This window comes from Anarhichas minor, unplaced genomic scaffold, assembly GCF_050575085.1.
Source record: "Anarhichas minor isolate MPS153535 unplaced genomic scaffold, ASM5057508v1 ptg000030l, whole genome shotgun sequence".
In the NCBI taxonomy this organism is placed as follows: Eukaryota; Metazoa; Chordata; class Actinopteri; order Perciformes; family Anarhichadidae; genus Anarhichas; species Anarhichas minor.
In genome coordinates, this window is record NW_027466476.1 from 7,216,415 (window position 1) to 7,242,486 (window position 26,072).

Genomic DNA, 26,072 nt, shown 5'->3' on the forward strand with positions numbered 1-26,072 from the left:
TCAGCATTGTAGGAGCAGTGCTCTCTAAAAATAGATAGCTCCACCTGTTTTCCAATCCTTCATTATAGAAATAAAGAAGTGAGTGTCAGTGGTGTGTAGGGACGCTAACACTCCTCAGGCCATTTCTTGTTGGGTAAAATATTCGTTTAACTTAACGTCTCAAGCTAATTTGAGTTGCCACCTCATATTTTCACCCATGTTACATTGGGCAGTGGCCATATTAAGCCTTAAAATCCAACTTTGGTCTGCATGCATGCTCTACTACTCTCTTAAATTGATCCATGAATGAATTACTTTTAGAATGCAGAATAAGCGATCAAGAATAACAACAAATACACAGAGGTGCTTTTGCGATGACTATTACTGTTTGCACAGCGTTTTGTATCGCAACAGAGGAACATCAGCACAAAGAGAGAGAGGTGGCCAAGAGCAGGGAATGTAGTAAATATTCCACTCCTGAGCTCACAATTGGCCTTTCTCTCATCAGTTAAGACCTCCTTCTCTCCGTGGTAAGGTATAATCAGGCCCCAGTGTGCTCTGGGTGGATGGGCGTGGAGCTCAGTGCAGCTGCAAGGCAATCTGGGTATACAACGTGTAGCCCATCTATTCTTAGCTATGTGACAACGCGGCTATGGCTGATTCACTACGAACTGAAAAAGAAAATGGGGTTACCATCTGTACATCTTAACAGTTGCAATAAACCATAATTACCAGATGTCGATGTCAGTGCTGTATGACTGTATAAAGTATTTGTTTTGATATCAGATCATGGTTTGTTGTATTTTTCTGTAAAATATTAGGATCTTTTGACAGTCGGAGCTCCAGAACAACAGTCACCCTTTGCACTAAAAAATGGGAGGTTAGAAAAAAGCACGTGTACTGGGCGTTTCTTGAATTATTTCATAATCCAATCACGGAGCAGTATTTTTGAATATATCTGCATGTTTTAAAGAAGGCATAATCCCTGAATGCTGATTGGTTACGAAGGAGAATAAGTGGCCAATCGCTTAAATGACAGGCGCTCAGCTGGCCGTGAAGCCCCGCCTCCTATATACTAACCAGCAAACCCCGGAAACGTTGTCGTTTAAAGGGACAGGAGACATTTCAGGCAAAGGTTGAAACAGAGAGGAAGGGACGTGGTCAGCCAACAAGCGAGCTATGTGGCAAGAAAGAGTGGGAGGGTGAGACTGAATCTGTACGATTATTTTAACACTCCACGACACCCAGCTAAGGTTGCTCACGGCTTTTAGCATCGAAGTCGATTTTCGCTACCTTAGCTACCTGGAATGCGACAACGCAGCAGTCAGCACGAGAGATAACAAAAAGGCCAAACTCCCAAACGACTTTGCCAGGCTGTGTTCTTCCTCCGGAGTCTACTTTTATTGTGCGGTGAGTAGGCTTCAAGATCTTGAAATGTGGCTTGCTAGCTTATCTCTTCGTCTCCTGCATTGTGTGCACTTTAATGATGGATGGAAATATGGGGGAAAAAAGGTGTCGGTTTGTTTTATGATTCCTTGAAGCTTGCAGTTAAATGTTAGCAGTTAGTTAACTCTGAACGTGCAGGTTGTCACAGTCATCATTTTCTTCATTAATCAGAGTAAAGAATGATAGGAATCCAGCCTAATCCAGTTGATGACTTGACAGTAGCTTGCAGGGGGCGTTCCCTGCTTTGTCTGCCTTGCTCAGTCTTTCTTTATGTGTGTGTGTGTGTGTGTGTGTGTGTGTGTGTGTGTGTGCGCGCGTGCGCGCGTGCATGCAGTCTGCGGTGGATAGAGACAAAGTGATAGAGGCCTAATGTATTTATGGCACCATAGGTTTGTGTGTAATCAAAATGCATGTGTAAATTGATTATTATAAGTGCACACTCATGCCCTCCTGGCATTGTGCATATGGGCTGTGCAACAGGGAGGGATCAACCAGCACTACCATATATTTATATCTATGTTTAAATATATATCTGTGAGATTATGTCTATAACTCAGGGGATGATGATCACTGTTACAGGAGAGTGGATGGCACTGAGTGCAGTGGGCGTAGTTCCCTTGGATTGCATTTGGGAGTTGCATTGCATCATGCAGTGAAGGGAGCATTGATGTTGGCACTAAAGCCTGGTTACAGTGTATATCAAATATATAAAGAGTTAGAGTAGAGTCAGTTATTACAGTGTTATTATGCTGAGCTGCAGTGCACTGCCTCCCATTATCCCAAGAAGCAGGGCAGGATGGCATTGACATACACATTAGGCACAAGTGTACTCCGTCACACTCACCCTACAGCACACGTGCATATGGGAATCCATTAGTTGTCTCACATGCATGTAAATAGAAGATTTTGTCACACACCACACACACATTGCCGCAGCAAATGCATCTGCAATAACTCCTCATTTTTCTCTCTCTCTCTTGCTTGTCCTTGCGTTGCTCTGACAGCCACCCCCCCCCCGCTTCTCTGTCTGGGAGAAACCAGTTGGCTTTGTCCTCAGCTGAGTGTGACGTCACACAGATCTTTGCTGTAATCAACCATGAAGACGAGGTGCATTATGTTTAGCTGGCCTGGGTGTGGGCTTGTCCCATGAAGGATCACTTTGTGGCTTAAGTTTCCAAATGCCAAAACACACTGGGGAAAACAAAAAAAGAAAAAGAAATTAATTCAGTCTATTTGGGTTAGGCAAAGAAACCTAGAAAAGCTTCTCACATCAAAAGAAGGGAGGGAGCGATCAAAAATTCATTTTTCTGGCATGGAAGGCAAACAACACCACTAATCCCCAGCTACGGCTGGTCTGTTTGCTTACTTCAAAATATAAAACTTCTAATATAATCACCCTTCAGCAAATATATTGTGTACTTCTATGCTTACTGTCCAGCCAGGTACATTGAGTTAAGCAGGAGTGTGGTCATGAGCAGCCGTGTGTTTTCTCATGGTAATATATGGAGCCATGAGTACCTAGTTAGGCTGTTTAGAAGAGTATTATAGTCAACATGACACTATAACTTGTGGCTTGTAATACTGTAAGAGCCCAGTTTCTTCTGATTCTATGAAAATAGATTAGGCCCAGACTAACAATGTTACAGTCTTTGGCCTGTATTTGGCTCTTCATACCTTGCCTGTAGTTCAACTACTCTACTGTTTTATTTAGTTAATCAGATAACCAGGGACATTGAGGATTGCAAGTTAAGGGACACCATTCAGCCTGTGCTCCTTTGAGCACCGAACCAATGTTTGAAGGGAATATACCTTCCATACCTCTTATGGCTCTCTGACTGAGTGCTTATGGTTCACGGTTGCAATTGTCCTTTTTAGCGTCAGTGCTCTGTATGTGTGGAAAGTTGTGGTGGCTATTAAACGCTTTGAGCTTGTTGTCAGCCCTCAAACGTGTCTCTGCAGGATTTGATGTCCGAGATTACAGATGATTATGTGGGTTAGATCCAGTACTCAACACTGCTCTGGGCTATATTGATCCCTCGTGTGTGTGTGTGCATGCACGTAATGTACTTGCATCCTCATGAGAGCTAAATTGTCTCTCTTAAATAAAGAGCTATTTAGCCATTAAGTGTTTGTTTTAAGGGTAAGATAACAAACGGCAAATCACTACATGTTTTTATTAATTCATAACCTTAACTCATCACAAAGAACCAGTGCTGACTGGTCGACTCACACAGACCAATGGCTCTCCTGTCCTAGAATAAAATAAAACAAAAACGTTTTGCGTCTACTAATGCAGTTTTCCCCGCTATGTATCAATATAAACCTTGTCCATCTACCAGTGTTGCTTAAAAATACGGATCCTCCTATTCACATGCCCCTTTATGTGCTCAATCCATTGTTTGCCGCCCTTTTGTTTTAAGATTGTAACATCCATCACACAGATTAAAGGCAGTATATGGCACTACGAGATGTTTATAAAAGTTTTACATTCCGTCCATAACCTCGTGACCCCCACAGTGGTCCTGGGTTTGTGGAGTGATGCTGTTTGTATAAGATACCTCGTTTAGCCCCGGGACAGAGCAGAGGCAGGTTGAGATGAGACACACAATTAACAAGAGGACAGGTCAAAGGGCAACAGTGTGTAAATGTGTGTTTGCTTGTATTTAGACCTTTTAATGATAACCAAATGTGCTCTGACTAAAATAGGCAGTTATAAGGAGATGAAGTCACTATAGCAATCACACTTTTCAAAATATTATTCTCCCTTCCTTAGTAACAGCTTATTCCTTTAATAGCCCCTGTAGCTTTGACAAGTACCACTTTAATCTTGACACCCTCACCTTGGGCCTTACCCACCTACACCAGCTAAACCTAGCTCCAGGCTTATCAGTGGAGGTCAGTTAGTCCTCTTCCAAACCCCTCAGTGTCTGTCAATGAATTCAAGGATGCTTGGAATAAGTGGGTATTGGGAGACTGTTTTAAATGCGGTTGAGGGTCAAAGTCTATTGACAATTAGACCCAACACAACAATGCAATACTGGAATGAAAGCTGAAACGTAATGAGGCAAGCAGTATTTTTTAAGGATTGGATTGAAATGGGTGTGTTATTTCTAAATCCAATCGAAGTGTCTCAAACTGCACACTTCAGCCAGGATTGAATTTTAATGTAGCGTCTGATTGATGGGAAGAACTGCTTATTACATGCTGGAGTTGCCTAAATGGCAGAACTGAAAACAATGAATGACAAAGGAAAGCGTGAGCCACAAACTCATAATTTGAAGTTTTTATTTAGAAAATCTATAAATCAACTCTTTTGGGAGACAATCTGGAATTTTCTCTTGTGTCAAGTGCTCCATCTTTGTTCTGGGTGTTTTGGTGGCTCCATGGATCGGAGCAGCCTGCTCAACTTTATTTAAACACAGCTGACAATAGAAGTCCAGAGAGAGAGAGGAGGATGGCAAGGCGACGGTACCACCTGCTGAATAAATCAACATGGTTTGACATTACACCCTGAGGGACAAGGCGCTGTGATATCCACTTCTGTACAGTGTGGGTATGCAAGTGTTTTATCTCTGGCCGTCTTCAACTTCGCCAGCTGGATTTGCTGTACAACCTCAGGATTTGTGAAATTATGATTTTTCACTCTGTTCTTTCTGATTAAACAACTAATTGACTATTAAAGAAAATGATTGCCAGATTAACCGATACTGAAAATGATTATTAGTTGCAGCCTGAAGGGATTTGTTCAAGCTTCTCAAAAAAGAGAGGATTAGCATTTTTTAAAACTATTTGATATCATCTTAAAGTGAATATATTTGGATTCAGGACTGCTGGTTGGCAAAACAAACTATTTGAAAAAATCACCTAGGGCTCTGGGAACTTTTTCTTTTCAAATAATTGACAGATTAATCAATGAGTTCTTGCAGCCTTAGTTGGAGGAAGTGTCACAGTGACCAAACTGACCTGTGAGCCATTTGTCTGTTGAAATGGTTTCCATACAATCCTAAAATCAATTAGTAGAAGGCAGATGTATTTCTGTGCATTATATAGGTCAAGACAGAGCTTATCGAGCTAAGACCTGCTCCCTCTCGTCCTTGTTTTGTCCCCCTGTCCGTTACTCTCCAGTGCGTTGTCATTATTCTCATTTCCCTCGCCTAACATCAAAGCCCTCATCTATTTTTGCTGCTTTTATTCACTCCATCTTGTAGAAGCTGAGTATGTGTGACAGGCTCGGGCCTTTGCATGCATCATTTGTCACTTAAATTGACTTTTAAGCAGAATGAAACAAATCGTTCCCTGTTTGATAACTGTGATACCCACACTTGTGCGTGTGTGTGTGTGTGTGTGTGTGCCTGGCCGGTCTTGTGCGTCTCATCAGAGCCAGGAAACAGCTGAGCCGGAGCGTTTTTGTCCAAACTGCGCTGATATGAGTCCTTGGCAAGATCCCTTTTGTTCCTGGCCTAATGTAACAAGCAGAGAACTCCGTCAGTGTCATGACACGGTGGAGAAGCAGTCACCAGATGGGCTGAAGAAATGACCCTTCATACAATGTCAAATTATGACCAATGCACTGTTGCGTCTCCGGTGACCTGCTATCTCGCACGATTACTCTCACAGTGTGATCAACTAGTCATCCAGCATCATTGTATGTGTATCACCAAGGTGAAGAGGAATAGTTTAATTGTTATAGTGACAAGGGAAACATCAGGCTGTCGGTGCTTTTCATAATGATCAATGGTGCATTTTGGAAGACAAGATATACCAATTGTGACAGTTATAGCCTATAAATGGTAGTTTGTATGTGCTGCTTGGATTGGACGTTTGCTAAATCAAAGAGTCGGTATCATATTTTAGTGCATAAAAGCGTGTCAATACATTGGCTTTCATACAAAGAGAAACACACACGTAATCGACCGGTGCTCAACTTATTTAGGTTACTTGTGTTTTATTTAGGTGCTTGTGTAATATCTAGTTGCCGATTTGCCCCCCCCAATAGGGCTCAAACACAGAGCAGCAACTCTTGTGGTACCAAAGCTTCTCATTAATAACTGCTGCTTAACGAGCACAGGCCTGTGTGTATGTTTTGGACTGATCTCAGGATTAACCCTAGCCAGACCTCTCTCCGCCCTTCACCCTGTAACAGCCCCCCCCCCCCCCCCCCCCAGACCAACTTGGATGAGCCGCTCTCTGTGTATGTGTGGGTCTATAAACGTTGCATGTGCAAGCGTGTGTTTTAGTTTAGGTAAACACTTGTGCTGAAGGTCGTTGTAAAGTAGGCCGGTGCTTTGTTTCCTCCACTCATTCTGCTATTGTGAAATGATCGCACCTACAAATGTCGAAACAAGTGAGTGGTCTCTAACTGCTATTGTAATCTTCTCCACCATAGTAACAAATCGTCGGTTGTGTCGGCTGGTTCAATAGTGAAAACATGCCCTGGTTAGGTATTGGTGAGCTACATAGCAAAGAAAGGGATCTTTTCATTTCAATGCCCAGATGGCAGGGTGGACCTTATTCAGCCGCTACCAGTCTGAGTGGTGCAGCACCCCCATGCTGTGCGAGTTCCCCAAGCATGAAAAAGAGAAGAAAAAAATGAATTGATGGACAGAAAAAAAGGCCCAGAGAAGAGGCGAGAGGAAGAAACACAGACACAGAGAGTGAGGTAAAAAAAGACAGACAGCTGAATTCAGGGTGAGAGAGTGAGGAGTGAGAGGGAGGGGAGGAGAGGAGAGGAGAGGGGGGAGAGAGAGCGAGATGGGGCTTTATTTCCTGTCCTCCATGAATAGGCAACATATTTCTCTGGAACATTCCATCCTCAGAGCTGGCCCGGCCTGTCACCAAGACTCAGTGTGCCACACTCCTCCCCATCTCTGCATTTCTTCCCATTGCACTCTGTGTCTCTCCTTTCTCCTTGTGCATATCAACCATTACTTAAATGTTTCTACCCTTTTACTCCCATCTTCCCACAGCAAAAGTGAGCTAACCATAAAAGGTTCAGTCCAAAGATATTCAAAAGAAAGAAGTAGTTAGTGCGAGGTGCAGATCAGTAAATATATTATAGAATCAAAGTTTGTGGCTCTTTGTGATGGATTGGTGTTGAAAGATACCTGGATTGAATTTGATTACACCAAACTTTGATCATCTCTGTGAGGACATGTCATACCAGCAGCTGGATGCTCAAAAGAATAACTTGCAGAATCTAGTCATGAACGGTGGGAATGATTGCAGAAGTGGATTGAGAGGCATATTTAATAATGGAAAACAGAAGTTATTTGAGGAATGCTTTATTTGGACAGTCCGGTGTCTAAAATGGACTACCAAAAAGTCTGTGTTCAGCAATGTCTATTTGATGCGTGTGTTCAATTTAAACCCCAATTCCTAAATTTAACCCTAACCCATTATATCAATTGACACTTCTAGTCACTTGGTAGTAAGTTGGGCTGTAAAGTTCAATGATTATACGTTGATATCTTATTATCAGCAGGCAGCTGGTCAAACATACCCGTCCAGAGAGAGTTTATCTCACAGGATTGTTCCAGCGCTCTAGAAATGTAAACATAAAGCAGCCACTCTGGGTGGGAAACAACCTGCAGGAACTCTGATGATGGTATAGTCGTGGGTGTGGTTATGGCAGTCAAGCTGGCAGGTAAGCATGTTATTCAGAGGTCCCGTTCTACTTTAAAATTGTGTTGCCTGCAGAAATAAAGTTGGCAAGACACACTGACCTGCAGAGAAATAAGGGTTTAAATGTTGAAAATAGAAAGCAGTTAATGTTATTAACATGTGGTGTCACGTAATAACTGGAAATCGAAAATGAAGACTAAGACAAAAGCAATGTGCTGTAAGTGAGAAAACCAGCACTGAAAATGGGAAGGGTGTTAAAATCATTTGACAAATGTTTTAAAGTGGCTTTAATTTATGCTTGACCTTTTAATTACAGTATAGTAATTCACTCTAATGTTGCAGTAAAACCAGACACATTGCATCACCAAATTCTAACGGATTTGAGCCAGCAAGTCAACTAATCCGTGCTTCAATACCGTTGTAGATATTAGCTGTGAACTTTTCTTCTGCACACTGGAGCTTTGTTGATGTCCACTGTTTGGCTGCTGCCTGCTCTCACACTTCTTAGATATAGGTCTCCATGTGTGTACTACTAACACACTTTAGTACATGCCAACAGAAACGGACACCAACACACGCAGGGGCCCATTCCTCTTTAAACATGTTCAGTACTACCTAATCCCCCCCCCCCCCCTTCAGTCACATATACACACTTTCCTTTCCCACCCTTCCTCCACCTCACCTCTTCCTCTCCTCCTTTTGTTCTCTCCCTCCCTGAGGAGGAGGGTGAATTAGACTTTGTTTTTGATTTTTTTACAACGTGATGAAATGATTTATTCAAGGAAGTTTTGGGCTAGTCTGGATCGAAGCTCTTCAGTTCTTGAAGGCTGAGACTTTTTATTGCTGGTTGTAACCCCCCCCCCCCCAAAAAAACACAGCTGGTGTCACTTTGAGAGGCTCAGACAAACAAGATATGGGTGTCTATGTGTGTAACGCAGCGTTTCACATGCCATGGCTGAGAATTGAACCCCAACGTCGGGATGCAGACATCAAATCAAACACTGTCCTCGAGTTAGGATTGCATCAATGCGTGTGTTTGATGGAATGTGAATGAGTTTGTGTTTTCAATGCTTCTTTCTCCTCAGCTGCACTCAGAGTGCCCTTGAATGGAGTAAGATCATCATAAAGAGGACACACCCTTTTTTTCCCCCTAAATATGGAAAGCAACATGGGCTCTTAAAGGGACAGAAGTGTGTTTGAGTATGCTGAAAAACAAAATCCTAAATAACAGTGCTGCTGAAGAGCAGAAGAACCCCATCATTACTGTTTTTACAGTTGTCTTGCCTCGTTTTAATCTGCCGCTATTACTCTCAGTTTATTTTCCTCTGTCTATCTTGATGTCTTCTATGCTTTGTACCTTTCCCTCCCTCCCCTGTCCCTCTATATTTGGAGGTAGGTACTTCAAACAACCTCAAACAATTGTTTTACAAACTATTGTTTTACAAACTTCAATAGTTCATAATCAACGTGACAGATTGTGATATGTAACAAGAACATTTTCTTTATTCCATGAGTACGAGGAATTGCACTTATTTTGTGATAACTCAACTAATGTTAAGAGTGTTTGAATTACACAACTATTCAAGTCACATCACTTTAAATGAGCCCAAATCACACGTCAAAACTTCTGCACAACATGCAACACCATCTATAGACCCTTGATTTGGCTGAGGTAAAGCTCCACAAAACTAAAGGCATGTTCTCTTCATCTTTCTGTATGAGGGAGATAAAGCAGCAGCAACTGGTTCTGGAAACAGACACAGGGTGATGGAAAAGTGAGCAGGAGATAGACGTAGATGAGGAGTCGGGAAAATACAGTGACTGAGACATGTGAGACAAACGTGTTTGATAGCTCTCTGAGTCTTTATGTCTCGCCAAGTCAACCCTGGTTCCCGAAATGAGGATAAAGCATAATCGGGTAGGTGTGTGTTTGTGTCTGTAACTAGAGGGACGGCCAGTTAAGATGTGGTCTTGACAGCTTCAGGTGTGTTTTGTGCACAGTGATTTAACTTGTGTAATCTCCACCCACAGTGTGTGTGTGTGGTGAGAGCTTGACACACACTGTGTGTACTTTAACCACATCACTCCTTCAGAAATAGTTTTTGCCCAGTCAACATGCCGTTCCTTATTAGCTCACAGATGGCAAAATACGCACGCACGCACGCACGCACGCACGCACACACAGACACACAGCTGAGGGCTGCTCCTGGTACTCAGCTGATAAACTTTTTCACATTCACTTCATTCTCTATCTGCACTGTAGCAGCAGATAAGCGCTTGTGCTTTTGTGCTTGTGAAGACGCTGTGTACTATTCCATGCTACACACAGCGTGTCTTTGTGTGTGAGCGAACAAGACGGCAAATGGGTTGCACAGACGTTTGCATCTTTATTCACTGAGGCTTTCACCTCCTTTTATTAAATGTACTTTAATGAACACAACCACATGGGGGGGCTGGTTGGCTGGCAGTGGCACACTATGGGAAGAGATTACACAAGTTAAACACTGCACACACAACATGCTTTAAGCTGTCAAGGAAACAAACCTAACACACTAACACGGAGAAGTTTGAGGAAATTGCTCTTTGGTCTGGTTCTCTACTTCTGCAGAACAGGCAAAGCAGGTGGGCGGGGTCTTACTTCCCCATGCCTCCCCCCCCCCCCCCCCCCCCCCCTTTCACTCCCTCCCCCTGGCCAATCAGGAACTCAGCCACTACAGCTGACCCCCCTTTTCTCTAGCCAATCAGCTGTCAGCACACACTACTTTCCCCTGTATGCCTTCACTGCTGAGTGAGCAAAGCATGCCTCGCTCTATCAGCTGAGAGGAAATGACAGAAAGAAAACATAGGCAGAGAGAAAGGAGGGGCCTGTGAATTGATAGAGGAAGAGAGGTGAGGAGGAATGGGAGGAGAGGAAAGGGGGAACACGAGCGTGTGAGGTGGGTTTTGCATTCAAAGATATTTTGGAGGGGCGCAAATGAGAGAAAAGAAGGCAGGGGGGACTGGAGAGAGAAAAGGAACGGGAGGGAGAGGGTAAGGGGTGAGAGTTGTTGATGAGTTTTCGATATGTGTGTGTGAGAGAGAGAGACTCTGTCGGGCCTCCTCAGTCTCAAAACAAGCAGAGGGATGCAGAACAACCTGACTTATCTCTGTCTTTCTCAACACCACCTATTCAGGAGGAAGGAAGCAAAGAGTCAACAAACCGCAGAGTCGACAGCAACAGCAGCCTGACCCAGTGGAAATAGAAAACAGAGGAGGACAGAAAGAAAAAGGCAGCAGAGTTACCCATCCAGCCCCCAAACTAAACACAGGAAGGAGAGAGAGTGAGACAGCGAGATAAACCCCATCTTCATAAGAGGGTGAGTGTCACAAGTTCTCCTGCTGTCAAGCCAAGTGTAATAATGTTCCTCCTGTCATATTGTCAGCTGGGCTCGGGTGACTCAATGTCTCCTAAAATGGCCACATGAAAGGCAGGCAGACAGACAGACAGAGGGAGGGACGGAGACACAGAAAGGGACCCCGTGTCAAACAGCGGTCTCAGCAAATATGTCACTGAGCCGGCTGAGTTTAGACTGCCATGCCTCTCCAGCCTGAGTACTGTATGTGTGTTTGGCTTAACGCTCTCTCACTCAGAGGTTTATCAGTTTCAGTCAACTTGAGCTGTCTCCTTTCACTATCGGCTCTTTCATTGATGCTTCCTGTCTTTGTGTTATACTGATCTCTCTCTCTCTCTCTCTCTCTCTCTCTCTCTCTCTCTCTCTCTCTCTCTCTCTCTCTCTCTCTCTCTCTCTCTCTCTCTCTCTCTCTCTCTCTCTCTCTCTCTCTCTCTCTCTCTCTCTCTCTCTCTCTCTCTCTCTCTCTCTCTCTCTCTCTCTCTCTCTCGCAGTCATCCCATCCCCTTGTTCACAATGACATGACAAGGGTGGACTGACGACATGAGGAGGGCAGAGTGTAGCTAGAGACAAGACTGTTTACAAAATGAAAACAAAATTCAAGATGATGAGCTTATGTCACCGATTGAAGAAAAGTAATTACAATGTATTACATGGTGGAGAATTAATCCCTTCCAGAAGCCAAGCCTTCTCTCTTATAAGAGGGTAGTTGGGCAAAAACTTATAAGAAAGATTTACTGTCAGGTTTGCATCTAATCAGCCAGGACATTTTTTTTTATAGTTTGACAGCATCTTGCCCTTTTAAATATATAGTTGTGTTTAGGATGAAAAATATAAACACACGCACAGGCGAACAACCTCGTGGCATCGCATCAGTGCACAGTGTTTCTCTGAAGGCTGTCTGCCTCTGTATGGAAGAATACGGAAGAAATTAAAACATGAAATATTAGTGTCCATTGTATGTATCCTAGTTGTGAGCAATTAAGGATCTAGAATTATTCACATTTCAATTCCCTAAAGGGTGGGAAACTCCAGAGCCACTTGTTTTACTTTATTTGTTAAAGTTTTTAAGATACAGTACCACATACCTAAATACAGTATAATATAATACCAACACCATCTTGTATTATAATGAAAGAACATAATCTCTAGTCTAGTAAGGGAGCCAGTCCTTCAGACAACTGTAAACAGAGCAGCTGTTCTTCTCCCATAAACAATTTATTTGCAGCCACTGTCAAAGAGCATTTAATATAAAATCTGAATTATGCAGTGGATGTATTTGTTGCACTTCTTATGAAGATTGTAAACAAAGTTAAGCGTTGTGACTCTTAAGTTCTTGTATTGGCTAAATTGAGTATTTCTTCAATCCCTCAAAGAGAAAAAGTGTTGAATGTTGTCTGCTTTTGTTTGTGTGTTTGTTTCTGGTCTTCAATCCTACATTTCACTGAGAGCAGGCTTTGAGGCCAGAGCTGTCGCCTTACCTCCTGTTGAAAAGTTTGTGTATACTACTGTGTGTGTGTGTAAGTGTGTTTCATTCCATACATGTGCAACTTTTCAAAGTTGACAGGGAGCAGCAGGGTCCCGGTCTCATGATGATGAAATTCAAATGCATGTCGTCCTCCTGATGTTCGACTTAAGACTTTTGGTCTTTGCCCTATTGACCACATCCTTCCTCGGCCTGAAGGAACACACGGCAGACTTGCAAATATTTCAACACACCTCAAGAACATGACCATCTCCTGAACAAAATGTTTGAGCTCCACTACATGCATGTTTCAGGTCAAAGGTATTGAACCCTCAGTCATTAAACATGATGCCCTTGTGAGTTTTAGCTCTCATTTTAGTCCACAGTAACATTTAGTAGTCAGGTCAAGTTGGAAAAAGACTGCAAACTAAATTTACAAGTAAGTCACCTTTGTGAAATCTTGATAAAATGGTGTTTCCCCTTATTTTCTGCTGTGGATACAAGCAGTTAATGAATACATAAATTACTGTCTTTTGGAAACGGAAAATCATTTTTTACGTCAATGTTTCTATAAACGTGACTCAGTCTATTCTCATTTGTATCCTGATCTAGGCCCGGGTCCTGCTGGTTTATGTACTACTGAATATTCAATAACACTCTTGAGCTGGCCCTCACACTGAGGAGCTCTACCTTCCCCTGCCCTATGCCTTAGTGGTATAAGTGTAACAAAGACAACATACCCAAACTGTCAGGTAAAAATGGAAAGAAAAAGATACAATTCATAGACTCCAGAAAATGGAAAAAAAAGATCTCTCTCTCTCTCTCTCTCTCTCTCTCTCGCTCTCTCTCTCTGAATGGGTGTTTCCCTCTTGTCAGGCATTTCTCATTCCTTTGTCCGTCATCACACCGTTTCTACTCTCGCCCCGTCTCATTCTGATTGATTGCTTGCTGGTCCACTTTCAGAGATGCTGTAGATATTACATGAGATTGTGCCTGGTCTGCCAGTAATGGTGAAATCTTAATGCTTCATGTCAGCACGGTTCTATCAAGGAAAATGTAACGATTTTCATGTGTAAACGTTTTATCCATATTGGTTCACTGAAGTGGCAAAAAGTAGTTTTGCAGTAGTTTTAGAGACTATTACAGGTAAAGAACAGGTGTTTTTTTCACACCCTTGACGTTAAGCACACAGTACGTGTGCGCAGGTTATGCATTTCACACAGATCAGATTGTACATGTAGATAAGAGGTGTCTATGGGAACATTATCTAAAGGGGAAGGTGCGAGTGTGAGTGTATTACAAGTGATATGCAGTAGTATCAGTTCTTAAGTTCACAAGTCTGAGCTGGCACACATGCGCAGCATCCTGAAGCCTGTCTTGGGGTGAGGCCAGAGTCTTCCCCCCCCCCCCCCCCCCCCCCCCTCTGTTGGCTCCTGGATCAAGCCTGAAAAGGGCTGGGAAGCCGCTGCCAGCCTCCTGCTCAACTAGTTCAAAACAAGGTCAGAAATCAAGTGGGAACTAGCACAGAGCCTCTGGGTTCTCCCAGGCAGTTATGACATACACAGTGACTATTAATACTCAATGCTGACTCTTCTCCCATTCATTCCCCATCCCCCACACAGTGTCCGCCTGGGCGCTCACTGTAGAGACTCCACCTGAATTCAGGGGGGTATAAAACAAGACGAGGTGATTCATTGTGTTGATATACAGTAGATTAATCACTCTGCCCAAGCTGGGTTTTCCTTGTGACTGTGTGTGTGACTGCATTGGGACCATATGTCATGTGAGTAATTACACGGGACAAAGGCTTCACTCCTGACATCGACCCCATACGAGTCTTTGTCTGCAGTGATGGGTAAGCATCTTACCTGATAATATACTGCAGTTGAGTATAATCAGGTTATAATGTAAAGGGGGAGGGTCAATCTCTCTCTACTTCCTCTTTTATGTCCCTCTGTCTGGATCCCTCTCATTCTTGTGTCATGTTTGACGAATGATCCCTCCCGTGTTGTTGAAGTTGAAGACTCCCGACAGAATAGGGAATTTGGTAAAAGAAAGATCTGAAACGCATTACATGCTCATTTAAACCCAGTTTTTCAGCGAAGTGATTTAAACATCTGCTGCAGGTCACCTAGAGTGCAGCTAGGTAAGTAATGCAGTGGCTAGTTTAAGCATTACATATCTGTATAGGAATTTGGGGGGTTTTATTCAACGTACCTTACAGTTGCATCAGTGGATTCATTTCAGGTGTGTTTCAGTTTAGTGGAAAATACCTTCACTTCTGTCTAAATGATGAATCTCGTCATGATGATTCAGAAGGAAATACTAGAAAGTGAAGTCACAGGCTGCTGTGATGTAGGTCTGACTGGGAACCAACTTTCTCTTCTCTAGTGCTTTATATGGATGCCAGCGGGGTGTTAGTTAGATCAAGTTTCTTGGTTATTTTAAAAACTACTTCAACTGTCCCAATTTACATTTCAAGCTTTGGATGAAGTCAATCAAATTATTTGTTGCCTGCTTAACAAAACACGGGCCTTTTATCTCAGTGTGTTGGGATATCTGGCTGGCTGTACACACCTCATGGAGGACAGCCATTTTGATGGCTATTTTCTTGGAGGAGCATCTTTGCCAGTCTCCCCCTAACCCCCCCCTCCCAGCTCCCCCCTCTCTGTAGCTCTGCTTCTCTTTCTCCCTCTTTGTGGTCGAGCACAAAGGAGCCGTTATCCTTGGGCTACTGGTTGCCACGGCGACGGCTCACTGTGACGACACCACCCCCCGACCCACCCAACATTCCCAAGTTCTGGTCCAAGTGGGTCGGGCAACGGCCCGCTCCACTTTGCCGAGCACCATTTGGTGCTGAACTTGAACTGGAAACATCAACTCTCTGTTCCACGAGTGGCTCCTTCATTTTTGATCATCCACCCAAAGTGTTTTGGGTTTTTGTCCTGAACATTTGACATGAAAGAGAATGAGAGTAATATTATTTCTCCCTCAAGTCAGTCAGCCTTGTTAAGTACTTAAATGGTTAGAGACTGATTATTTGATTGATTTGTCCTGTTCTTCTCAAGTTCACTAACAGACTTAAATATTGACTTCCTAACTTGCCCTGCTTGCACAATACGTGTGTCTTTGTCTACTACAGTGCATGTCTGTTCAAGTATGCACAGGTATGAGGATGCGTGTGTGTTTCTGTGGCTCTCTTTGGTGTACTTTTGAATGTGTGTGAGTTTTCAGGATGAATAGTCTCATCTTAATGACTGTTAGTGGTGAAGTCCAATAAACCAACTGCTATTCTACGTTTTCTACATCTTTCTGTTTCCTCAGGGACTCTGGAGGGAATGACCCTGTCATGATGCCACAGACGTGCCACACCCCACGCCCAGGGGACGAAGGAGGGCGTGTCTGGCTATCAGCCAACCACAGACGGAGCCCCAATAGAGTTCTTTCCAATTCCAGTTCAGAAAGATTTCTCCTCAAGAGCTTCCTGCATTACTGACACTCTGCCCATGTGGTACGTTTGAGCCTTCAGGCCTTATCCTTATTGAACGAACAAACACAATGCAATTAGTATGTATTGACGAACTGGTTGCGTTACCAAGTTGCTTGTAAAATGAATCCAAACTTATTCTTGGAAATGCATCCACGGTATGCATCCACACCTTGGATGCATAGTCGACAATATACATATTGTCGAATATAGATATATAGATATATAGATGTATACCTATACCATGGTGTAGGTTCATTATATTTTCAACCTTTTTATTCCTCCCCAGGTTGTAGTTTTTGTGCTCACCTCCTTCACTCCTGCTTCTGGTGGAGTCCTCACTGTTTCCTGATTACCTATCTTGGGATGTTGGCGGCGTTTGATGGCAGCTGCCATGGAGATAAACAGATTTCTTTAGCAGACCATTTTATACACAACCTCCAGATGTTGTGCCAGATGCAGGTTGTCCACACGGGCAGAATTGGACAAGGACGGGCACAGAGGTGAGCTGCTGATCTCGAGCATTGTCTCAATCTATTCATTCAATTACAAGGGAGACAAATTAGGTTTATGCCTTGCCTAAATTGCATTATGGTTACTATGATTACTAAGTGGCCCAATAATGAGCTGTTCATACTGTTTTAAAGCTGAAAAGTCCCGAGTCTTGCATAGATTGTATATTCAATCAAACTATGTCTAAATATATTAGCACCTGATTTCCCCTCTGATTTTGTGGCAAAAATATTTTCTCAGTGCAGAAAAGGTTTAAAACCTACACATTGTTCGGATAACACCATGACATAGTAAAGTCATGGCAGCATAGTCATTTGATCTGAAGTGTCGGGGCGGGGTGTCAAAACCAACAATCGGAGGCACAGCATTCCTTTTCAGTGACGATAAAGACAGCAGCAAAAAGGGATTCAACACCCAAGCCGTAATTATTCTTTTATCATTTAGTCCTGCATTCTTCCTGAAGTATAAATAGGATGGGACAACTGGCTGAAGTGTCATTATCAAGCATGACACTTCAGCGCAGTGGTGTGCGCGGTTTGAAAAATGGTTATGGTGGATTTGTTGATGCGATTCATGCTGTTTGTCTATGGCAGTCAGTCAGTACTCTTCTATGTGAACTGCAAATGACCGGAAAAACCTGCATGCCGTATGAGATGCATTTATTCTATTTAAAGATGTAGCTAAATTTAACAAAGATAAGTTCAGAAGTCAAATACCCTAAATCGCAGATATCAATAAATGTTCTCACATCATTGTTGACAGCTTAGAAAGGCCCAATGCGTTCTTTCCTTTGAATTTTATTAAGCTATTTTATGTTTCCATCACTCATACAGTCATTAAAGATTTCTTCATTGAAATCTCTCCTGAATAGTAAGTATTTTGTTCCTTTCAGGTGCTGTGCGGCTCAGCTTCCTACTTCACACTGCTTGACAACATCCCAACAGGAAGTATAGGACTTCCTATTCCTGTGTAACATCTTCCTCTGCCTACTGGCACTTGTGAGGACCTACTTGACCCGGTTGCAAGCTAGTCAAGACTCTTAGCCTCCAGCAGAGAAACCATGCGGCACATTCACGTGGAGTTAGCCCACAAAAAGGCTCCATTAGATCTTCCAGCCCAGGAGGGGGACCTGCCTCCACCTACAGCCCCAACACAGGGCCTAGACCCTGGTGTCAGACCGGGGGCGCCCAGGCACTTTGGCCAGGAGGAGTTGCGCCTCCAAAAGGTCTACCAGCTCTCCATTTTCTCCCAGTTAGGGGGATTTTCTACATCCACAGAAACCCACACTGATACCCAACAGAGGCCTGTCCGGTTGGGCGTGAAAAGGGGGCTAGAGGAGCCACAATTGACTCATAAGCGCCCCCACTTGGGGGACTTCACAGACAATGAGGCATTGGAGGGAGGGGTGCTTTGTGGGCCGGCCCCAGCTCAAGGTGTTGGGTTGGGGTTAGCGACGGGCCCTGGTGGGCCTGGTTCTGTATACTCTTGCACACAGATAGAGCACAGAGACTCTGAGGGGGGACTGTCACCCAGGTCCCCACCCCTCTCACCAAGCCACAACCCCTCCCGACGCCCAACTCAGCACAATCACGACAGGCCCATTCCTGATGTATTTGCTCCACTCTCACCTAAATCACCCCCAATGTGTGACCCGCATGGACATCTCTCTGACCAGGGCCATTCCCTCGGTAGCTCAGCCAGGACTGAGCCACCTAACGGGGGCCACACACCCACCTACTCGCTAGGTGGCCCTGCAAGTGAGAGCTGTGGCAATGGCTTATCTGGAGGCCAGCCCAGCCCTCACTTATATGAAATGGCCATGTATGAGACTCCCAACCCTGCTAGTCCCACCAGCCCTCCAGGCCCCTTCTCCCCACCACACCACACAGAACTGCAGGAACCAGGGGAGGCCACCGAATGGGAAGTTGGACTTGAATCTTCCCCACCTGAGCGAAGTGCCACCCAGGCTGCCTCCTCATCCTCCAATGGCCTGGCTTCCTGGGAGAAAACTCCAAGCAGTAATGGCCACCGTCTATCCTCTGGAGGCCACTGGCCAGCCAAAAAGCGTCTGTTGTCCCCAAGCGACACAGGGGAGTCCTGCTCAGAAGACGAGGGCCCCTCCACATCCAAGAGAAGCAGGCTGTCATTGTTGGCTCCGGGACTTGGCCCGGCCTCATGTCGCAGCACTGATGCTAAAGCAGCCCCTTACTGGAACCACCTGCTGCCCTCTGCATGGGACCGGCCTAAGGTCAGTACACCCACATACTCATTTTCTTTTGAGTCATTTAATTCACCAAAACAACTGCATCAGCCTACAGTTACAAATACTATCCTAGCTAATAGCTAATGTCAGCTGTTATGCAACTCGACTGTAATTACTAGACAGTAGCACCCTTTGGTGTACGAGTAGCTACTTCACAAGCTAGCTTAGCACACGATGTACAGTGGTAAACTGATAAGTTGCAGTCAAAGAAGATGCAGAATTTAACATTACTCAGTACATTTAGTGACAGAAAGGCAGTTAGCTCTGAGAAAGTGCAAACGTCTTAAATATGAAACAAAATATTCCTCTGATTGTAATATTTGTTATATCATAAAGTACTTGAATGAAGCAAGTTGGAGTTGAGGAATACATTTATTTTTTTTTAAATAAAGCTTTAGGTGACTTTACGGCAGCATATTACACAAAATCAGCATGTGCACATTTGCATGCAAATATCATTCTTTTAGACCAAAAACATTTGTACTACTATATCCAGAGGCTTTGAATACAGAACAAGGAATGGCTGTTCAAAGTCAGTGGTTGATGGTAAGACATCAGTGAGCCTTGACAGTCCTGGAAAAGAGGCTAAGTCATAAATAAAAAGAAACTAAGAGAACAAGTAAATGGGAAAGAGTGAAGTGATGGGAGGCTCATTATCACGCCATGCTGGAACAGGCTGAGTAGCTCGAGAATAAAGCCCATTGAGAGAGGGTCCATTGTTCCCCCACATGAGTGTGCTGTGTCTCTCTCACACACACACACACACACACACACACACACACACACACACACACACACACACGTACATAGATCCTGCTTAAAAAATGGTTCTGGAAGTTAATTGACCATTTTTTAACATTGGGGGGCCAGAGAGAGCTTTGAGTGTGTGTGTTTGTGGGATGGGAGTATGCTAATGGTGACAATAGGTTTCACTAGTTAGGTTTCATACAGCGGTGTGCCCATTGGGACTAGAGGTGTTGAGTGTGTGGGAAGCACAGAGAGAAACAGATGTAAGGAAGACTTATCGACACAAATTACGAACAGAGAGGAAAGTGAAAGGAATAGAAGCAAGCCTAAACGGTCACAGGTGATATTTCAGTAAATACAGGTTAGGAAAAAGATATTTAAGAGGCACAGAAAGGGGAGACGGGAGGATATTCTATAATGCCATCTGTGGTTTTGGTCGAGTGTGACGATGAGACGACAAGCTGACAAAGAGCTCCAAGCTCTGTAGAGAGCCAGTGTAACCACGGGTTGGCTAATACCAATAAGCTAACCATGAGTGAAAGGTTTGCTGTGGGCAAATGGCTAGCAGGTAGCATAGGTTTGGGTACTGACGAGCCTTCTGACAGTTGGGTGGCCTTTACCATGAACGGCAGCCTGGAAATGGGGAATGTTTATGCGTGTGATGCCACTACCAAAAGTCAGTGCTCAGTAAGTAAGAGGACAACTGAAATATACTATTACACATATAAATTACTCTCACAGAAACTCAATAACACTTAAGTCCATTTAGTCTTTATTTTAGTATCGTATTTCATATGTATTTATGAACTTTAGTTCTTTAGCATTTCAAGCCAGTTACTTATTTGTGAATAGCTAAGGGCTGACATAAATCTGAATATTCAAAAAGGAAAAACGACTCATAATTTGTCATTTCTTTTTTTGTCCTCTCTTTGTACAGACCCCCACAGACTGCACAAGATCAGGAAGACGGCTTAAAAGTGGGCTGCGGCTGAAAAGGTGAGTGCTTCATTATATTTCCAGCAAAGTTATATAATTCAATTACAAATAACAACATTAAAAAGACATGCTTTCTAAAACGGGATTAAGAAAACGGTATTTAAACTTCAGCATGTGCATGCTTAAAGTTCAAAAACATGCACATGTGTATAGATGAGATAACTTCTATGTCAGTTAGATTGACTGCAGCAAAGTCAACACAGGGAAAGAAGCTGGGAGTTAGCGTAGGTTGTATGTTATTCTAAATTTCAGGTTTTGTTTTTTGTCTGTTCTTGAATACTCGGGACACACTCGGAGGCACATGACATGTTGGTCGAGACAAAATGAATGTAATCTTAACCACCACTAACCAACAGTCTGTTTTGTGTGTTTTTGTGGTCATATTCAGTCGGCAGCTGCGCAGCGGCAGACACACGGACACCGGCCGCTCCACACGTTCCAGTTGGCCCTCATCTTCCATCAGCAGATCCCTACTTGGCAACTTTGAGGTACACATTATTTGAATAACTTCAGGAGTTGCAAGCATAGATTGTTTATAAGAAGTGGACATGGCACCGTGACGTCACCAATTGGTTTGTGGACTGCCGTTTTCAAGCCTCGTGTTCAGCATTTAGGCGTCACCATCTTGGTTTCTGGCAGTCGCCTTTTTGTAACCAGAAGTGAGATGAGAGGGTGGAGCTAATCGGAGGATTATAAGGACTAAAAGTAAATGCAGAAAATAAGCTAATGTCAAAATGACATGGTTAACATATCTATCATACTTGCCTTACTCCTTTGTGTAGATCATTTTAGGACAGGATCATAATAGATTGGCATTAAAAACAGTTATATAGCAATAACTAAGATTATAATAATGTTAGTTCACAATTTCATGCTTTTAAAATAGCCTCTTCTTGGCTCACATTGTTGTTGGCCAGCAGATGCATATTGTATTATTGTGCTGAACACTCCTGTGTTTTTCAAATTCTTTGGCCAAAAATGACTCAGAGTACTGCAGTAAATACTCAAGTATTTAATGAAACGTGTGTTTTGCAATATAAAGAGTTTTAAAAGGCTCCTGTTAACGACTATATACTCTCTTCTCTTGTGTTCCAGGAGTCCATCCTGAAGGGACGATTCTCCCCGTCAGGACGGATCGAGGGCTTCACAGCCGAGCTCGGTGCTAGTGGCTCTTATTGTCCACAGCACGTCACCCTGCCGGTGCAGGTTACATACTACGACATCTCAGAGCACAGCGCACCCTCACCCTTCCTGGTCAGTCTCTGTCTGTCTGTCTGTCTGTCTGTCTGTCTGTCTGTCTGTGTGTGTGTGTGTGTGTGTGTGTGTGTGTGTGTGTGTGTGTGTGTGTGTGTGTGTGTGTGTGTGTGTGTGTGTGTGTGTGTGTGTGTGTGTGTGTGTGTGTGTGTGTGTGTGTGTGTGTGTGTGTGTGTGTGTGTGTGTGTGTGTGTGTGTGTGTGTGTGTGTGTGTGTGTGTGTGTGTGGGACGTTGTGTAACTGGTACACAAACAATAAACCAAACACTAAAACAACGCTGTGTATTGCACACGGCAGGTAGTGTGTTTGCTAGTACAATAATGACCTCATTGGAAGAAAAACAATGCAAAATCAGAAGTTGGAACAACAGATATAGAACAGAACAGATATAGAATCGGCTTCAACAAGGTTGATGTTGGCTTGCCTCTTCAAAACCAGATGTAAAAAAATATGTGCTGTGTTTTTCCTCTCCTACATATATCATGAAGCCTTTTTTTCACATCAGAACTGAATACTATATATTCATCAGATACAGAACCATATAACATAAGATCGACAGGTACTTAGCAAGGTACAACCTGTATTAATATGTAAACAACTTTAGTCCTGCTTATAAGAAGTCTTAAATTGTTGTTACACTGGACCATTTGAAAACCGCTGTTTTCACTTCCTCAGCTTCATACCTCATGTTGAATTTGAGTTGTTGTGTGTGAAGTTTTCATCAATATTGTATTTAGCTGCCTGCTGCCTGTGTAACCACAGCACGATGGAGTTATTTTAGAATTAGTCTGCTTCCATATAGGATTTTTTTTTCTTTTTTCTGTGCATTTAGTGGTTTTGATAAAGAATTGGATTTACATGCATAACCTGATGTGTTTTATGTGGATCAAACCAAAAATTTTAATTACTATTGTAATACTGCTGGTCGTTTATTCCTTCTACACATAGATCCTGAAGTTGACAGCTATTCAAATCTACAAAATGTACAAAAAGAATGCGTTATTGTGCAATTACACAGTGACTGAAGAAATGTAATCAGTGCTGTGTCTCTGTCTCTCCCCCTCACAGGGGGTGATATCTCTCGAGCCTCTTGGAAAGAAAGGATACAGCATACCCAAAGCAGGGACCATTCAAGTGGTCAGTTAGTCTTTTCTTTCATCCTCATCTCATTCTTTGCTCGGATAAACCCAGGTTGCCTTTATCTCATTTTGTGTTACCATGATGTGACAAATAACCTCTTGTACACTTAATTTAAAACCACTGTCAGCTGTCTTATTTTTGCTGTTTAAAATGCTGACCTTTGTCTGACATCTGTTCTCAGACCTTATTTAATCCCAACAAAACTGTGGTGAAGATGTTCCTGGTGACCTACAACTTCGGCGACATGCCCGTTAATCACATGACCTTCCTGCGCCACCGTATCTTCTTGGTGCCCGTAGAGGAAGGGGTTGAGGGGAAGGACGAGGCGTCTCCAGGGGACAGAGTGCTAGACAGGAAGAAGATTCTCTGCTACCTGATGCATCTCAGGTATGACGTGTTCAAGCGTTTGCATTGCTTTTTATACCTGAAGTTTTGTTAACCCTTGATTTTAAATTACTAGCCTGTGTCGAGATGTCTGGAAAAGTACCATTAGATTACACTAACAGCATGAAAGTCATAGTTAGCATAAAAGTGTTTTGCTAACACGTTTTTTTTCTTTTGGTTCTGTCTTTCACAGATTCCAGAGCTCCAAATCTGGGAAGATCTACTTGCACAATGATATCCGGCTGCTATTCTCCCGCAAATCCATCGAAGTGGACACAGGGATCCCTTATGAGCTGAAATCTTTCACCGAGGTGCCAAGAAACCCTAAATACTCCCCCCGCGTGTGACCCCAGCTTGACCCTTTGAACCTCCCCAAAGCCAATGCAGCCCCTCCTGTGCTTCCTAAAGAGGAGGGAGGGAAACAGACAGACTGCTAGAATGATGGACACAAAACTTGATAAGACTTGATGAGACACGCCACATGCACACAAGACACACATGCACATATGATACAGTGTTGTAGTAAATGTGCTCCTTTTTATGCTTTTATTCTTCATTGAAAATTCCGACAGTCAAATTGGTGATATAAAATGTCACTAACCAAACATGGCATTCCTTGTAACTTCCATTCATTGAAAATGAAAACGAATTTCAGCATTGCAGTCAAAAGCAGGACTTTTACTACACTTTAATCTGTACAAAAAAATAAATGCACAAACGCTGACACACACACACAGCACATACTACACACGTCACAGCTGAAACACTTTTGGTGGCGACTCTCCGAGTTCAGTGTTAACATGCATGCCTTGTGACTTAAACACCTGAACTTTCCTCTAGTGCCATATCACACTGTCCTTCACTCTGCCTGCAGCTCCAACCGCCTCATCGGACCAATAATTGAAATTTGGCAAAAGGCCACAAACAAAAAGCATGTCCCTGATTGTGAGGTGAAGAAAATGATCACCCCGTCCCCCACTTCTCCCCCCCACTCGCACACTTTCTGACCAGCAGAGAGGAGATGAGCAGAGACACAAACACTAGTGAAAGCGAAGGCTGAAATGGAATTGGCCATCTTGATCGGATGTCTTATCATTCGACATATGATCTAAAACACTGACATGATTTGACCAAACTCAGGACACTTGTTGAAGAATACATTTCTCTTCTTACCATTTCACATATCATGGTACAGACCACTGTGTGCACTTCAAGTTAGGAGGGTCGAACCATGTCATGAAAAACAGGGGAATCCAGTTAATTTTATGTAGTCAGACTGAGGGACACTGTGCTGTTTTCTTTTTTCAATTGTTTCCTTTTTTTAGATTCTGTTCAGAACAGTCATGTTGAGACAGAAAATGAAAAAAATGAACAAGCTGTAGTATTTTTAATTTATGTTTTCGCAAATGTCTTAATAAGCAATGTGCTGCACAAAGTAGAGTGTGTTTTTTCAGCCGGACGAGCTTTCTCTCTGGAGGGGGGGAACAGAGAAAGTGGAGAATTAGAAATGGGAGGAGGGAGGGATGATGCGGGAGGGAAGGGTGGTGGGGTATTTAATATGGGAAAAAGTCTATGTATATTTAAAAGAATAAACTCTGCGACTGGCGAGTAGCACCTGTCTTTGTTGTTGTTTTTGATTGACAAACGTTGTGAAAATCCTAATTCTTACCTACACTTCCCATAATGCAATTTAAAAGTGTCTTTAATTAGAACCTCTGTGCCTAATAAAGGTATTTTAAACTCCACACCCCCAGTATCCAATGCAGACTTTCTTTTAGACTAAAAAGTCTCAAGCCTGATGACACCACTGTGACATCAAAAGGTTTCTTTTTTCTTCAACTTGACAAAGCTCCTTCAAAGCCTCAGAAAACTTTATACAACTGTTTTAACAGGCTGAGTAGTACTAACCTTGACAAGTAAACTGAACTTCATATGTTAAATCGGTGGTGTCCTCCTAATCCAGAGTCTTCCTTAGAACAGTTAGTATCTTATTCAAAACTATAAGTCCATTAAATACTTATGTGTCAACAGGCTATTCTATTTCCACCCGACTTGAGACAAACCTGAAATATGTGTTGTACTTCAATATTTTAGTTCCAATTTCAGAATTATCTGCGATGAAAAGCGTCATCAATAACAAGATCAGTTCACAAGAAGGTAATGTCTTATCAAGCTGAAATAAGTTGCTTATTTACAGTACACCTTTTTGATAAAAGCAAGTTGGAGACATAAAGTCAGGCCATTGTTCATTACTACAAACAGACCGAGGATTCTGATACCACATACAACACACTCGAATAAAGCAGCTGGTCACAAAAGGAAGCCTGAGAACTGTCAGCTCAATTTCTATTCTTGCAGATTGTTTGGAAATCTGCATGAGAGGAACCT

At 43.0% G+C, this 26,072-nt stretch overlaps 1 protein-coding gene across 5 annotated transcripts; it reads left to right on the forward strand.

The window, feature by feature from the left end:
- Nucleotides 1-1,095: 1,095 nt before the first annotated feature.
- atosb (atos homolog b) lies at nucleotides 1,096-25,431 on the forward strand. 5 transcript variants are annotated; one of them, XM_076104454.1, is made up of 11 exons: nucleotides 1,096-1,389; nucleotides 11,220-11,402; nucleotides 16,225-16,411; nucleotides 16,677-16,890; nucleotides 17,793-19,148; nucleotides 20,848-20,906; nucleotides 21,295-21,394; nucleotides 22,002-22,160; nucleotides 23,229-23,297; nucleotides 23,482-23,687; nucleotides 23,878-25,431. In XM_076104454.1, the coding sequence occupies exons 5-11, from the start codon at nucleotides 17,961-17,963 to the stop codon at nucleotides 24,029-24,031; spliced, it is 1,935 nt and encodes a 644-aa protein (XP_075960569.1). In that variant the 5' UTR covers nucleotides 1,096-1,389; nucleotides 11,220-11,402; nucleotides 16,225-16,411; nucleotides 16,677-16,890; nucleotides 17,793-17,960; the 3' UTR covers nucleotides 24,032-25,431. The 5 variants fall into 5 exon arrangements, with proteins under 5 accessions (XP_075960569.1, XP_075960573.1, XP_075960572.1 ...); XM_076104457.1 differs by lacking the exon at nucleotides 1,096-1,389 and adding an exon at nucleotides 10,851-10,935; XM_076104456.1 differs by lacking the exon at nucleotides 1,096-1,389 and adding an exon at nucleotides 10,877-10,982.
- The last annotated feature ends 641 nt before the right edge of the window (nucleotides 25,432-26,072 follow it).